We start from the raw sequence: 17,316 nt of genomic DNA on the forward strand, positions 1-17,316 counted from the left end.
TGCATACATGTTCTTTGGTTAATTTTCTTTCCAACCTGAGTAAACAAGTATCTAAAACAATCTTTTTAAAGAAATATCAGCCCCTCAGGATAATCTGACTTTGTGGGGGGAGATCCTGGTCAGATATGTTTGAGAAGCACCAAATATTTTATCTACCCTCTGATACTTCACAATGCACATTAGCATATTAAAATTTAAATCTCTTTAACTGTTTCCCAACTTATTTAATGATGGAGCAAATCTTCATAGAACAGCCATTAACATCCTACAGAATACATTTTTTCCTCACAATATCAACACTAATAAAAGAGAAAAATGGTAATTGGCATACGACGATACCCTTTTCATTGGCTAATCAGGGCTATATGCAAATTAACTGCCAACTAAGATTGGCAGTTAACTGTCAACAAGATGGCGGTTAATTTGCATATGTAGGCACAATGCAGGGAGGCGAAAGGGAAAGCAGGAAGAAGCCCCCTGCCACTGACAGTGATCGGAAACCCAGGGGGGAGCTAAGAGCTGGGGGGCAGGGCAAAGGTGGCCCTGGGGCCGCCTTTGCCCTGCCCCCCAGCCATGATCGGAGAATCAGGTGCCTTTTCCGCCCTGGCCAGTGATAGCAGGAAGTAGGGGTGGAGCCAGCGATGGGAGCTGGGCACGGTCGAAGCTGGCAGTCCCAGGAGCTAGGGGCCCCTTGCCTGGGCCTAAAGCGAAGCCCACGATCGCGGGGCCGCTGCAGCTGTGGGTCCCTGCTGCCCGGGCCGGACGCCTCAGCCAGAGGCATCCTGCAGGGGCAGGGGCGGAGCCCGCGCGATCGCGGCACCCCCCGCTACCCGGGCCGGATGCCTAGGCCAGAGGCGTCAGGCCTGGGCAAGGGGCCGATCCTGCGATTGGAGGATGATGGGGGTCAACGCCTGAGGGCTCCCAGTATGTGAGAGGGGGCAGGCTGGGCTGAGGGACACTCCCCCCACACACACACACCCAGTGCACGAATTTCGTGCACCGGGCCCCTAGTATATCTATATATATATATATATGGCTAAGCAACCATCCAACCAGTAGCTATGATGCGCAATGACAACCAGGGGGTAGATGCTCTGACTGGTAGCTATGATGCTCACTGACCACCAGGGGGCAGACACTCAAGGCAGGAGCTGCCGAGCTGCAGTGACTTGGCAGCGGCAGTTCTCAGGTGACGCACCCTAGGGTTCCAGGATGAGTCACCCGAGAACTGCCCTCTTGCAATCTGCAATCCAGGACCCCTCAGGGGATGTTGGAGAGCCGGTTTTGGCCTGATCCCTGCAGGCCAGGCCAAGGGATCCCACCTGCCAGAGGGACCCCACTCACTCTGCAGACGCCCTTTGAGCCGAGGTGTTGCCCAGGTTCGGCTGGCCGGGGCAGGACCATGGGAAGTTGGCTCGAGGGCGTGTCTGACCCGTCTCACTGAGTCCCGCCACGCTGGCCATCTTCTAATTAATTTCCTTTCAATGTGCACGAATCCGTGCACCGGGGCACTAGTTGGTCTGTAATTTTGTAAAAATATGTAGAAAACAAACACCTCCCTATTGATGTAGTCCCATTTGTTTTAAACTAAATGTGAATTAATACTTTTGCCAACTTCCTGAATTGTATACAATATTTAATAGTATTAGAAAGACACCAACACAGATATACAACCTCCTAGTTGCAATTTTAAAATCAAAAGCTCTGAAAACTGAGTTTGTTTCATAAATTTGGTATATCCTTATTTTGAGGCAAAACTTGGACTGAATTAACAATGGGTTATTTATACTGTTTATCCCACCTAGGGTGAACATTCATATGTTTTGCTGAAAAAAATTAAGATTTGATTAGAGATCCCCACCAAGAGTTTACACCTTTCTAAAACCTGAAAATTCTGAATTCTGAAAATTACCTGACCTCAAGATTGTGGACCTACTATCCAACATTCAAAACACAGTAATATTGAGTTAATTTGTTTTTATAAGTACAATATAAAATGTATGCTCACCATGTCATCCATTTCTTCTTCTTTACTGTACCGAGCATAATCTTTTCTTAAAGTTCTCATTAAAATCATTGAAACTAATCCCACCAAGAAGATAACCATCATGAAGGAGTTGAAAATTGAAAACCAATGAATCTAAAAAGAACAGAAAATATTACTTACATAAAAATAGCAGTCACAAAATTCACAGGTCCCATGAAGACCATGGGATGCTAATACAAAAAAAAATTTTAAACTTTTACATAAAAATCTAAACTTCAGACACACTGGGGATGAGTATTCACGATACAATGGAATTTGTTTTCAGTAAGTTTCAGATACACTAAGAACATGATATTGTTTATTGAGATTTTCACAATCAAATTTATTATACAAATAAAGTATAATTTGGCTTTAAAACATAGACTAGTCAGCATTACAGAGAAGAACCTGGAGCTTTAAAGGCAAACAGACCTGGGTAGTTCAGGCTCTGCCAATTTCTAGCATGTGACCCCAATATCCCTATAAATGAAGAAAATAATACTATCTTGTAATCTGTATGGTTTAATAACATGTAAAAAGTATGGCACCATGTCTGGCACAGAGCAATGAATGATAAATGTTAGTTTCCTTCCCTCTAACTGAGCAACAATCTGAAAATCTCCTTTGAATACCAAGATTAAACCATCATAGTTGGCGGGCATGGAGGTAGGCCACCTTCCTGAATCATCTGCTTCACTTTCAGTTTGTCCTCTCACTCTGCTGCCATCATTATTCACTCCTTTCCAAATAAGCTCTCCATGGCGCAGAGAACACTAAGGTACCCCATAGTTTCATAATGTTCCCAAGGCTCTTGACTTTGATTTCACTCACACATTTGTCACAAAATTATGTCCACATCCTGATTCATATAATCACAAGGCACTACGGTATCTCTGAGTGCCTCTCAGAACTGAGTGCATCTGGCTTCCACTAGGTCTGGAGCACTGTCCAGTAATTCCTTTACATTTCAATTCCCAAAATAGAAAAGATTCAAGGCCCCAATTTCATTTATTTTTTTGTATTTATCCTCCTAGCCTTTTATTCCTCCTATCAATCTCCTAGAAATTGTTTCTCCTCATACACCACTCCTCTCATTTTGAACCCCAAAACTTACACCTTTCTCCCCACCATCAGTAATCTCCAAAGGTCCCTATCTGTAATAGTACCTACTACCTGGGATTGTTATTTGTTTTAAGCAAGATAATGAATGTAAAGCATATAGCATAGTGCCTGACATATAGTAAAACACTAGAAAAATTTTAAGTTGTTATTACTATTATCTTTTAAAGTGTTTGTTTGATCTTTTGTCTACTCACTGTTTCAATCTTTTTACCTCCCTCCTTTCAATGGCAACACTTTTCAAATGAGACTACATCCCTATTTTCCCCCACTTACTCCTAAACACAATGCCATCTCACTTTGTCCCACAAAATTTCTCTCAAAGATCTGCAATGAACATCTAAGTCAATTCAGTGATTCAGCGGTCAATTAGTTGCCCCCACTCTCCTTGCTCTCCCTGCCATGTTTGATCTTTGCTGACACTATTCCATCCTACTTCACTAACTGCTGCTTCTCCTCTTTCATCCTTGATGCCGGCTCCTCCCACCTTTGTGAACTTTTCCGAAAGCTTCAGTCTTGGTACTCAGCAGAAACTTCCTGGGGCTCTCAGAACTTTTAACTAGAATTCCAATGATGATGGTAACACCCTCTGCCACCTACCCCACCCCGCCCCAAATCTCTAGCTCTCTTTCTCCCATTCATGTTTCAGACTTTAGCTAATTCTGATCATTTCCACTTGAATGTCTTTCTGGAATTTCAGACTGCCCTAAAATAAACTATTAATCTTCCACCTCACATATAACAACTCTCTTCTGACTTCTAACTTCTACTAATGATACTAACATTTGGCTTTGAGAATCTGAAATTATCTCTGGTTCTTCCTTCTCCTTAATCCTTCCTTGGTAATAATCACTAACCTTTTTTTTTTCTTAAACTTTGGAATGTCTCTTGCATCTAACCCTTCCTCTCCATTCCCATGCCATCCCCTCACGCCCTGATAATTCTAGTGGGCTCCTAGTTGGCCTTCTTTATTTTTGGTCTCTCCCCTTCCTTTCAAACTGTTCTATAAAAAGTTACCCAGGCCCTAACTGGTTTGGCTCAGTGGATGGAGCGTCGGCCTGCAGACTCAAGGGTCCCGGGTTCGATTCCGGTCAAGGGCATGTACCTTGGTTGCGGGCATATACCCAGTAGGGGGTGTGCAGGAGGCAGCTGATTGATGTTTCTAACTCTCTATAAAAAACTCTCCCTTCCTCTCTGTAAAAAATCAATAAAATATATTAAAAAAAAAAAAAAGTTACCCAGTGAATTTTTCTGAAACATCATGTTCATATATCACTGCTCTAAAACTTATAGTGACTCCCTATTTTCTCACATATCAAACGTAAGCTATTTCCCTAATATTCTGTACCCTCTGTAATATGGCCACCTCACTTTATTTAGCCAACCTTTCTTTCCATTGTATCCTATATTCCAATCAGGCATATTCTTCCTCAGTGACCCACAAGTACAGCATACTCATTTCCACCTATGTAGCTTTCTTGTAATTCCTTTCACATGGGATCTGCTTCTGTCCACATTTGAAAATTCTACTACCGTTTAAAGTCCAACTCAACAACCCTTTCTTCCATACAATCTCTCATTGACATAGTCTAGTTATTCATAGACATACTCCTGCGCTAAACTTTTGCAAGTACATACATAGACTTTTTAACATGAAGAAGACACTGTCTTCTATAATTAGGATAGATTTTAACTGCGGGTAATATGCTGAGTTGTGCACTCGTGTGAAAGACAGCCCTGGCTGTTACCCACCCTGAGGATTCAGGCAAGTGACAAGTCTATGGCTCTCCCCGAAAAACAGGAGACAGCCAATTGCCCCTGCCTCTTCATGAGATCTCTTTCTTCATTCAACAATTTAATGTATACTTACTAATATTATAAAGAAAATAATGAATGCATTAATTTTGAAATATTTGCAAAAAAAAAAAGGTTACATAAACTTGTTTATCACAAAAGTATCATTCAAAATTTATAAAAGCAGCCTATAATTATAGGCTTTTCCCAAGATTTTATTTTGTTCCCAACCTGGAAAATTAATGACCCAAAAAAAGACAAAAGAGAAAAGATGATCTTATACTGCTAATATTTCTAACAAAATTCTGTATTTTCTAATCAAATATTTGAACTTCAAGCCAATACCTATTATAATGTACCACTAATAACCTGACACTTCATAATATCCACTAATTCAAAAAACGATGATGTACTGTGATTTTTAATTATAAGGAATGTTTTTTTAAAATAATAAAGAAATCAGATGTCACAAATGAGTTACTAACTCCACAAACTGCTGACTCCAGCACCCTCTAGTGTTGCTAATCTTAAAGCAGAGCCCAGGTTTGTCATGAATTTTCACACTGGAGATGAAGAGCTAACTACAGCACCAGTGCTGCCAGTACTGAGCACCTGCTATGTGTCAAACATGAACGAGGTACTTTATAATACACTATCAAATGGAATTTCACAGCAATTACGCAATGTATTATAATCCTTGCTTCACTACTAAGGAGACAGAAGCTCAAGAACTGAGTAATCTGACCAAGGTTATAGTTGGTGGCAGACAGACTGTATCAGCTCTAGCGCCTAAGCCTGCACTTGTAGTCATTGTATTAGAAACAATCCTTGCACTTATGTGATAGATCCCATCCTGCCTACTTAAGGAAAACCTGTAGTTAATTCTCCCCTGTTTTCCTGCACTGTCCATTTTGCACTCTCTACTGAACCCTATTCAACATATAAACATGTTTTTCTTACATCTCAAAAAAAGAAAATCTCCTGACTCCTACTTTTCTACTAGCTATTGTACCATTTCTTTGCTCTCTTTACCAGACAAACTTGCTGTCTTCAAATCTTCTCCTCTCATTCTCTTACAATGGCTCTATTCAGATTTTGCCCCACCACCACACCAAAACAACTTTGTCAAGTTCACCACTGACTCTGGGTAAATCCGATAGTCACTTTCAGAACCCTTCTTACTTGACCCATCAGTAACAATTCAGAACTAATCTCTCTATCCTTCATTATACACTTTCTTCTCTTGATTTCCAGGAATACCATACAATCTTTCCCCCTCTACTTTACTGGTATGTCCTCAAAGCCCTTAGCTGATTTCTCTTTCCCCTATTCTTCCCAAACTTTTATTACTGCCCCCAGGGCTCAGTCCTTAATCCTCTTCTATTTCTACATACTCTTCCCTGGTAATTGCATCCAGTCTCATAGCTTTATATACTACAATGGCTGCAAAATTTGTATCTCTATCCAGACCTCTCTCCTGACTGAACTCAGATTGATATATCCAACTGGTTAGTCGGTATCTCTATTTGAATGTCTTACAGACACTGCAAAACAAACACGTCCTAAACTGTACTCTGACTTTCCCCTCCAAACCTTCTCCTATCATATTTTCCACACTGAGCTCATTAGTTATATCTTTGAAATCCACAGCGCTAGCACAGTGCCCTACATATGGCAAATGCTCATTAATGTTCGTTAAACTGATTGGAGCACATATTGATTATCTTAAAATACACAATTTACCTACCCTGTGTTGAAAAAAAGATGGATCAAGGTATTTGTCAAATCTATCTTCAAATTTTACATCTGATTTTTTCCATTTTACCTGAAAAAAAAGTTTTCATTTGAAAATCAAGGCCAGTAAACAAATTAATAATCTGATAACAAAACTCTGAGCAAAATTTGAAATGATTTACATACTTAGAATAAGAAATTACAGAAATGGTAGAAAATTACTACCAATTTCAGAAGTTGAAAGATATATGATAAAATAACCAACTTTCCTCTGTAATAACAAAACTTACAACTTTACTTAGAAGAATCATTTCAGTTTTCAAGAATTAACTATTGCTGACTTATATATTCTGACTCAATAAATGTGAACTCAATCAGACCAATTAAAATAAGAATCTGTATGTCTTTATCTTTAGATTGCAATAGTTATTACAATTATCACATTTCTTCATTACTTCAGTTGGGCAAATATGATCTGCAGTAGGTACATACGTACAAAGCTTGAAAAACTTTCAAAATTGGCTACTACCAATTGACTCATTCCAGTTACCAGAAGAAAAAAAAAATGGCAAAGAGAGAAGCTACCTACATCAGATTTCTCTTCTTTACACTATTTTTAATTGTAATGGAAGAGAATTAACTTGACAGTCACAAAGGACTCTGACAAGCTCTTACTCTGCAGGAACATTTTATTCCAATTGATAGAGCAAAAATAGTAAACTATACTCATCCAGTACTTTTCAATACAACATCATCTCTATCTGAAATAGTAAAAGGGAAAGAAAACAAGGAACACTGCGATCTCAATTGTAACCATAAAAATACACGACTAGGTTCATTAGCTGCCCAGTTACAATAGTAAAATTTGCTATAGCAAATGGTAGGTACTGCAAATGCATAATTGGTATCTACTTCTACAGACCTGAAACAAATCTCCTTGCTTTTAAGAGGCTTACTTACATACATTGAGGAAATGGTTTTAATAATATATCTTGTCACCCAATTTCAAGCTATATTTTCATTTACTAAAATTGAAAAATGCACTTAATTTTTTATATTAGGTCACAAACCCTTCTTCCCTATATCAAATTATTTAAATACTTACTGAATATGACATCTGGATTTTAGTATTGGGAACCAATTTCACTTTTCCTTCACTAGTTAGATTAACATCAACAATTCGATTACCATTAAACCCTATTTCAAGTTTTTTGTAGGTCCAAAGATAGTAATCTTCTCCATTTTCATCTGCTTCACCAACAATACCTACAAAAGAAGTAACACGTTATACAAGGTAATTTCACTTAATATTTAAAATAGGTTAGAACCAAAATATCATAAAATGTTTTTATAAAAAAGCAATATTATCATTATTCCTCATAGTTAGAATAAGGCAAATTTGCAGGCTGGACTTCCACTCTTTGTTAACTACGTGGCTAACACAAACCATGAACACACATGGTAAAAAATAAAAAGTGATATATAACCTATCAATATAACTATCACTAATTTGATTCTTGAAGTTCATTAGTAGCACCTTCATTATAATAATTAGCACCTTATCTGTGTATACCCACAACAGTTCAAAATTTCAGAAAATGTAGTCAAATTAAAATTAAAACTAAGGTCTCCACAGGCCCAGTCCAGTACTTTCTCTAATAACCTGATTTACCCATTCTCAATAAGCTGTGCATATGTGTATATGAGTACCAAAACTTAAAATGCCTCTTTTTTTATAGCTCAAGTTCTGGACTACATTAAAATGAAAGATGACCTGGAATCATAAACATCCTAGAAGAAAACATAGGCAGTAAACTTTTTGACATCAGTCTTAGCAATATTTTTTTGAATATGTCTCCTCAGGCAAGGGCAACAAAAGCAAAAATAAACAAATAGGACTACACCAAATTAAAAAGTTTTTGCACAGCAAAGGAAACCATCAACAAACTGAAAAGGGGAGAAGATATGTGCAAATGGTTTATCCAATAAAGGGTTAATATCCAAAGTATATAAAGAACTCATACAACTAGATATCAAAAAAAGAAGAAAAAATCCAACTTAAAAGTGGGCAGAATATACGGTGACAGGAGAAGATTTGACTTTGGGTAGTGGGCCCAAGGTGCAATATACAGATCTTGTGACATAGAAACCATACCTGTATGTTCATGTTGACCAATGACACCTCAATCACTTTAATAAATAAATTTAAAAATTATCTAAATGGGCAGAAGACCTGAACAGACATTTTTCCAAAGAAGACATACAGATGACCAACAGGCACATGAAAAGATGCTCAACATCACTAATCAGCAGGGAAATGCACATCAAAACCATGATATACCACCTCACGCCTGTCAGACTGGCTATTATCAAAATGGCATAAAATAAGTGTTGGTTAGGATGTAAAGAAAAAGGAACCCTCAGACACTTTTGGAGGGCATATAAACTGGTGCAATCACTAGAAGCTTCATGCTGTTCCTCAAAAAATTAATAAAAATAGAACTACAATACAACCCAGCAATTCCACTTTGGGGTATTTATTTAAAGAAAACAAAAACACTAATTCAGCATCACCAATTCAGCACCCCTATGTTCATTGCAGCATTATTTACAATAGCCAAAATATGGAAACACCCTAAGTATCCAATGATAGATGAATGGATAAAGAAGATGTGGTACATATACACAATGGAATACTACTCAGCCATATAAAATAATGCAATCTTACTATTTGCCACAACATAAATGGACCTAGAGAGTATAATGCTTAATGAAATTAGTCAGACAGAGAAAGACAAATACTATATGACTTCATTTATATGTGGAATCTAAAAAACAAAACAAATGAACAAATAAAACAAAACAAAAACAGACTCAGATACAGAGAACAAACTGGTGGTTGCCAGAGGGACAGGAGAAGAGAACATAGGCAATATACATGAAAGGATTAAAGGGTATAAACTTCTAGTTATAAAATAAATAATTCATTGGAAAGAAACAAACAGCATAGAGAATATAGTCAATAATCTATATATATAAAAGTCAAGCGACCGGAACGATTGGTCACTATGACACACACTGCGGCCAGCCAACCGGCCGTCAGGGGTGGGGCCAGCTGGCCAACCTCCTGTGGCCCCTCCTCCCAGCCAGCCTGGCTCTGATAGGCCCCCCCTTCAGAGGTGGGGCCGGCCAAGCTCCCACAGCCTCCCCCCCAACTTCCCTACCCCCCCCACCGCTGGCCCGGCCCCCAATCGGCTCCAATCGGGGCTGGCCGACTGGACTCCACCCGGTCACAAATTCATGCACCAGGCCTCTAGTATTGTAATAATTCTAGATGGTGACAAAAGATAACTATGATCATGGTGATCACTGCATAATGTATATAAATATTGAATTGCTATGTTGTACATCTGAAATGAATATAAGTCAATTATACTTCAACTAGTGCCCTGGTGCACGGATTCGTGCACATGAAAAGGAAATTAATTAGAAGGTGGCCGGTGAGGCGGGACTGGGTGAGATGGCTGGACATGCCCTGGAGCCAACCTCCCGCGGCCCCTCCCTGGCCGGCCGCACCTGGGGCTGTGCTGTGGCTACAAGGGCATCTGCAGAGTGAGCAGGGTCCCTACAGCCTGGCCTGCGGGGACTGGTCCAAAACCGGCTCTTCGACATCCCCCGAGGGGTCCTGGATTGCGAGAGGGCGGCTCTCGGGTGACACATCACGGAATCGGGCTCCCTCCTCTCTGGTTCCAGGGTGCATCACCCAAGTACCTCCGCTGCCAAGTCACTGCAGCTTGGCAGCTCCTGCATTGAGCAGACGTCTGCCCCCTGGTGGTCAGTGCGTGTCATACCTACCAGCTGGTCAGACAGTCGCTTAGCCTTTTATATATATACTAGAGACCCAGTGCACAAAAATTTGTGCACTTGGAGGGGAGGAGGAGCCCCTCAGCCCGGCCCGCGCCTATTTGCAGTCCAGGACCCCTTGGGGGATGTTCACCTGTCGACTTAGGCCCACTCCCCAGGGGATCAGGCCTAAGCTTGCAGTCAGACATCCTTCTAGCAGCCAGGGAGCCCTCGGGGGATGTCCAACTAAAGGCTTAGGCCCCCAAGGGAGCTGTGATGAGGAAGCTGGGGTGACAGAGTAGCCATGCTGTCCCGCCCTGCCGCCCTGGGTCAGGTCGCACATGGGATGCCGGATGGTGGCAGGGCAGGCGGGATGGCGCTGTCCCACCCCACCGCCCCGGGTGGCAAATAGCAGGCCTAGATGGCAGCGGGGCAGGCGGGATGGCACAGACCTGCCCTGCCTGCAGTATGCAAATTAGCCGCTATCTTTGTTGGCGGTTCATTTGCATATCGCACTGATTAGCCAATGGGAGGCATAGCGAAGGTACGGTCAATTACCATGTTTGTCTATTATTAGATAGGAGATAGATAGATAGATAGATAGATAGATAGATAGATAGATAAAAAAAAATGAAAGAAGTGTTGAAGATAAATGGTAATGAGGCAATAGTTTAAAATGATCACTTTGATCACAACTAGGATATTGGAAGAGTTAGACCTAAACAGTGTGAGGGCAGTTAAGTGGTAGCTGAAGATCTATCTCTTGTGCCCATATACTACTATCAGCTATTTATCCAATATTCCCTACCCAAACCTATATACTTCCCAGGAGCCTTATGCTTAAAGTTAATCCTTAAGGCCTTTCCTCTATGATCAACGCATTTCATGAAAGTATTATGGGGAGGGAGGGGAAAGGGGGAGATTATTTCTTAAAGGATTATTTTTATTAACTAAAGTTGCTCTAATTGGTACAGATTTAAGTAATACAGTTTTGTTTTGTTTGGGGTTGAAGAGAAATAATAAAATCCTAATAATTTCATCAAGGTTTGTTTATCTATCTACTCTGGAGGTAGAGATACAATTACAGCAAGTAAAAAGCTATTCTCAAGGGGGCTTTTAAAAGGGTTTCAAACCTTTACCCCAAGAAAAGCCAGATAAAAAATTATTTTCTGAGAAGAATTCACATGGTTCAGACATTCTAGGACACCCAAAAGAATCTCCCCTAAATATGGCAGACCCTGGAATCCCAGGGCTAAAGAAGATTTAAAACAAGAAAGTATAGTTGACATATTGTAAGGAGGCCCACAGAAATAACTGAAAGAAACCTAAGGTTCCAGATAAGAAACTCATAAGCAATGGAGAAGATTAGCAGAGGAGCCTGGTATCTCACCAAAAAAAAGGAAATCCAAACTAATGGGTTCTCCTGAACTATAGGCTCAGAAATCATTAGCAAAATTTCAATGTCTTCCTGATACCCTCAGAACTGATCACAGAAATGTCTGTTTTAATGTAATACTAATTACAGTCATTTATATGAAATGCTTGCTATTTATACCTAATTAACATGCAACACAGTAACGATGATGCATACAATTATATCCTAAGATTAACTTTTGTATAAATTTCATCTTAGTACCACACTAAACTCTGATCTTATTTATATGTGCAGTCTTTCAGTTTGCTGCTCATGAATATAGTAGTCTGCTAACAATTTTAAGAATCAGAGTATTAATTTTACATAGAAACAGGTGTTCCAATTCTATCACCACCACCACCACCCAGAAAAGGCTAACACAAAAACCACTAACAAAAAAATGTGACCAAACATGCTAGCTATGATAGCTGGCTGTGCTTCGCAGTTTAAATAACTTAACAAGTCTAACACAAACAATGTTTGGATTATGCCATAGCTCTTCTCCATTAATAGAGATAAACAAACTAAACAAAAAAATTAAACAGAAAAAAAGCTAAAACAAAAAAATTTTAAACATATAGAGTTTTGTAAAATAACATAGGAGCTAGCAAAACAAGTCATTCAGGAACCTATACTACCACATACTACCCATACTACCACATACTACCACAGTTGCACATGAAACAAAACCAGAATAAAATTTCAAAGTCCTATTTAGTTCCTTTGATTGCATTTGGCAGTGCAAGTCAAAATAAGATGTGAGAAAAATGGGGGGAGGGGAAATATTTTGGATTGTTCAAAGCAACTTTTAAGCCCTTGAATAGGAAAAGTTATACTGCATAAAAATTACATATTGAGCCCTAACCAGTTTGGCTCAGTGGATAGAGGGTCAGCCTGCAGACTGAAGGGTCCCAGGTTCAATTCCGGTCAGGGGCATGTACCTTGGTTGCAGGCACATCCCCAGTAGGAGGTGTGCAGGAGGCAGCTGATTGATGTTTCTCTCTCATCGATTTTTCTAACTTTCTATCCCTCTCCCTTCCTCTCTGTAAAAAATCAATAAAAAAAGATATTCTAAAAAAAAATTACATATTGAGGGAGTTTCACTTAAGGTTTGGCAATGTCAAAAACCCTTCAAGTAACAGGGGACCATAAAATTGCTATTAAAATTATGCTATGGAAAACAGTGAAAACACATTTACTGATTTAGTATATAATCACCTTAACAGAGTCATTACATAAATGTTGCTTATTATGCAAATATTCTCAAACTTTAAATATAACATACAATACTCACCCCATATTGGTAAGTCATCTATGTACATTTGGTACCAGTAGTGATTTTTGATAGCATATACAAATGCATCTCTCTTTTCTTTATCTAAGTCAATTTCACAGTAAGTGGCTGGCATCACATCATCTGCATAAAATAAAAATGCAAATTAACACACTGGTTTGCAAAATAGTTACAGAAAAAAGTAACAGAAGAAAAAATACAACTGGAGGTGCAACGTTGACAAGACTCCAAGGAACCGCCAACTCTCAGGGAATAACACCTGGCCAGTTCTTGTTCTTTCATCTAAAAGTGCTTAGTCTGAAGGGAAAATAAATCCCACTTTGATAGCCCATGAAAACTGACCCCCTCTATCTAAAGAAAGAAGAAAGGCTACGACAGCTGAATAAGTCTCTTCTTCAGTAAATAAGGGTAAGGTTTTCAAAAACTGATGAAATCTGTCCATCGTAGCAAAGTAGGATTCAGGGTTTTTGCCTATTTTCTCTTTCTGATTCCGCTTTAATAAATTAAAAATGTGCGTCAAATGGAGAAAGTATGTAATAAACGTAGTACTGAGTTTCTCAAAGATCACACATTCTAGTCTGTTTTCTCCTTACACAAGCCTCAGGGCAGGTTCACAATATTTCATAAAACTATAGGCTATGACTGTGGTTTAAATTTATAACTTCATTAAGCCCCAAGGAATATAATGGGGGGAAAGAATGCAAACATGTATACCTATTTTCAACAACAAAAAATATTCTAAAAACAAGAATAAAATTTAACGAATTAAAATCAAATATTATCTTTAAAATATCTCACTTCACATCATACAAAAGTGCTAAAAATAACAGGAGTCAGTTGATGTTCATTTTACACATGTAGGCAATGAAGTCAAATTGGAGTAAACAACTTTACTGAAACCAATACAATAAAAGAAATAGGATTAAAATTCAAAGCTCCTGATTACAAGATCCATGCTCTATTCAAAAATCAAGACACCTAATCAAAGATCCTACAAAAATTCAACTTTTCAAGCTTCTGTTTATCAGATTAAAAATGTCTATCAGAAAACACCTCTCTGATAAACTTTACAGAGGAAAATAAAAAGTATAAACACACTCAAAAGACCTGATAAAATAGATACTTGAAAAATAAGGAGGCTCTTTTCCAATTTTAACATGTTTTTTACTTCAAATTTAAAGCCACACTATCCTATAAGTATTCAGAGTATAAATTAATACAGCACTTTTAAATACATTCTAAGCCAATGGTACAAGTTCGAAATTAAGGATTTACACAAAATATTTAAGTATCCATCCATACACACCCCATTACATCCCCGCACCTCAGAAATTACTCCAATATGAATCTATGAAGGTATTCCCCAACCACATATGTCCAATTAGTCACTAGATGGTTTGCTAGAAAACACTTTTGAGAAATATGCTAGGAAAATATAAAGTTATTAGCAATTATTTATTTTACTTTATAACATTCAAAATAAATCTTTGTTATGGAGGGGAGTCTATGGGGGGAAAAGAGGGACATCTATTTCCAATAAATATAAATTTACTAGTAAATAAATAAATCTTTGTTAGTTTTCCTAAATGCAATACACTTAAGTTATAGGTTAAAACATTTCTTAGAGTCTAGAGCAGTGATACTCAACTAAGGGCTATTAGCAACCTCTGAAGACTTTTTGGTTGTCACAACTGGTAGTGCTGCTGGCATCTAGTGGGTAAAGAAGCAAGAGGCACTTCTACAATGTACAGGACAGCCCCCCCCCCCCCACACACACACATAAAGACTTATCCAGCTGTAACGTCAATAGTTCCAAAGTTGAGAAACCCTGGTCTACAATATAACTTCTATTAGAAGGACTATTAAGGTGTACTTACCTTTGAATTTAATATCCAGACCACTAAATTCCAATTCAACGCCTTGAAGTGCTTCTCCCAGAGTTTCATGGTAATGACCAATACTTCTTTTTGACCCCACACAAAATGGAAGTGAAAAGTATTTATATGTCTCTTGTCGATTATGGTAGGGCCCAACAGTATTCATCCATAAAACAACTTCCTCTTTATCTTGATACTGAAATTTAAAAAAGCAAAAACAATTATTTAAAAAATACATTTATCCCTAGACAGTTTGGCTCAGGGGATAGAGCATTGGCCCTCAGACTGAAGGGTCCCAAGTTTGATTCCTGTCAAGGACACATATCTTGGTTGTAGGCTCGATCCCCGGCCCGGTCGGGGCACATGCAAGAAGGCAACCAATTGATGTGTTTCTCTCACACAGATGTTCCATCTCTCCCCCTCCCCTCCACTCTAAGAATCAATGAAAAAATATCGAGTGAAGACTAACCAAAAAAAAAAAAAACAAAAAATACAGTGTGTGTGTGATATATCATCATTTATAATAAAGAGGTAATATGCAAATTGACCGTCACTCCAACACATAAGATGGCCCCCCCATGTGGTCAAAGATGGCCGCCCCCATGTGAACACAAGATGGCCAGCAGGGGAGGGGAGTTGTGGGCAATCAGGCCTGCAAGGGAGAACAAATGGGGGGGACCCAGGCCTGCAAGGGAGGCCCGTTGGGGGCGACCAGGCTGGCAAGGGAGGGAAGTTAGGGGTGACTGTGCCAGCAGGGGAGGGCAGTTAGGGGCAACCAGGCAGGCAAGGGAGGGCAGTTAGGGAGACCAGGGTGGCAGGGGAGGGCAGTTAGGGGCAATCAGGCCGGCAGGGGAGCAGTTAGGTGTCGATTAGGCTGGCAGGGGAGTGGTTAGGAGGTGATCAGTCTGGCAGGCAGAAGCGGTTAGGGGCAATCAGGCAGGCAGGTGAGCAGTTGGGAGCCAGCAGTCCTGGTCTGTGAGAGGGATGTCCGACTGCCCGTTTAGGCCTGATCCCACCTAAACGGGTAGTCGGACATCCCTCAAGGGGTCCCAGATTGGAGAAGGTGCAGGCTGGGCTGTGGAACACACACAAACCCCTGCCCATGCATGAATTTCATGCACTGGGCCTCTAGTATATATATAAATAATTAAGGGACTATTTGTTATTTGTTCTAAACAAAAGTATACTGTCTCTGTTTGGGAAACTATAAAATAAAATACTGGACGTTTATTTTAATCTGATGATTAATGTCCACACCTTAAAAATGAAAATTTACTGACTTTTAAAATTATATCCTATGATTGTGGTCTCAGGCAGATCCACTTTTTCTAAACTTTGTTTTACAGATGGTATTGTTTAAACAGAGCCAAATAACTCATATGAATGTTTATAATTATACTATCAAATAATGGTAAACCAAGAACATGATTAACCATGCTAACATGACAAAGGAGGAGGAAACAAAATCAATATCTTATCTAAACCTCATGTTAATCATTAGAAACTCCAAAAATCTGTTGCCAGCAAGCACAAATAAAATTTCATCTCCTTTCTAATCTTTTCCATGCCATTGGACAAAGCACTAGAGAGGAGAGAAATGATTAAACAAGAGAAAACCTATGAAATCACCATCTACTTAAACCATCTTTCTACCTTCCCTTTATTAGCCTGAAAGACATGTATCATATTTATATTTTTTTGAATAAATAATAAATTTGGGTAGATGACTTTACCTTTCCAGGGTCCAACTGGGGGATTTGCCAAAGATTTCTAAGATCTCAAATCTAAATGTCCAATGATTCTATAAAAAGCAATTATCCAAGTAATTTAAAAACTAGTAACCCTAATTAGCAATATAAAGTCAATATAGTGTACAATTTAAGTCAACTAATAGTACGGAAGTTAAATCACTGAACAATTATTTACTGAGTGCCTACCATGTGCCAAACAGTAACTGTGTTTGTAAGGATACAGCATTGAACAAGACATTTTCCCAACCCTACTGGCGCTTAGAGCCTAAAGGGAAAGATAGACATTGAATAAGCAATTGCAATCAAGTAGAGTGCTATGATGAAGCATATAACACAGCAAGCTCTCCAACTAGCCCAACTACCAAATCCTTAGTGCAAATCCTCCATCTAAAACTAATAAACAAACATTTTCAATCAAAATCCAACATCTTCAAAACCAAACTCATCCCATCCAAATCTACCCG

General features: G+C 39.1%; 1 protein-coding gene across 1 annotated transcript in view; it reads right to left on the reverse strand.

Moving 5' to 3' along the window:
• TM9SF3 (transmembrane 9 superfamily member 3) overlaps window positions 1–17,316 on the reverse strand; it is a 49,393-nt gene that overhangs the window by 22,276 nt on the left and 9,801 nt on the right. Inside the window, exons 2-6 of the mRNA XM_059660956.1 lie at window positions 15,102–15,297; window positions 13,225–13,347; window positions 7,779–7,939; window positions 6,687–6,764; window positions 2,009–2,140 (exon numbers count right to left, since the gene is read on the reverse strand). Coding sequence (XP_059516939.1) covers window positions 2,009–2,140; window positions 6,687–6,764; window positions 7,779–7,939; window positions 13,225–13,347; window positions 15,102–15,297 — 690 coding nt within the window. The remainder of the gene's footprint in view (window positions 1–2,008; window positions 2,141–6,686; window positions 6,765–7,778; window positions 7,940–13,224; window positions 13,348–15,101; window positions 15,298–17,316) is intronic.

This window comes from Myotis daubentonii, chromosome 13, assembly GCF_963259705.1.
Source record: "Myotis daubentonii chromosome 13, mMyoDau2.1, whole genome shotgun sequence".
Lineage (NCBI taxonomy): Eukaryota > Metazoa > Chordata > Mammalia > Chiroptera > Vespertilionidae > Myotis > Myotis daubentonii.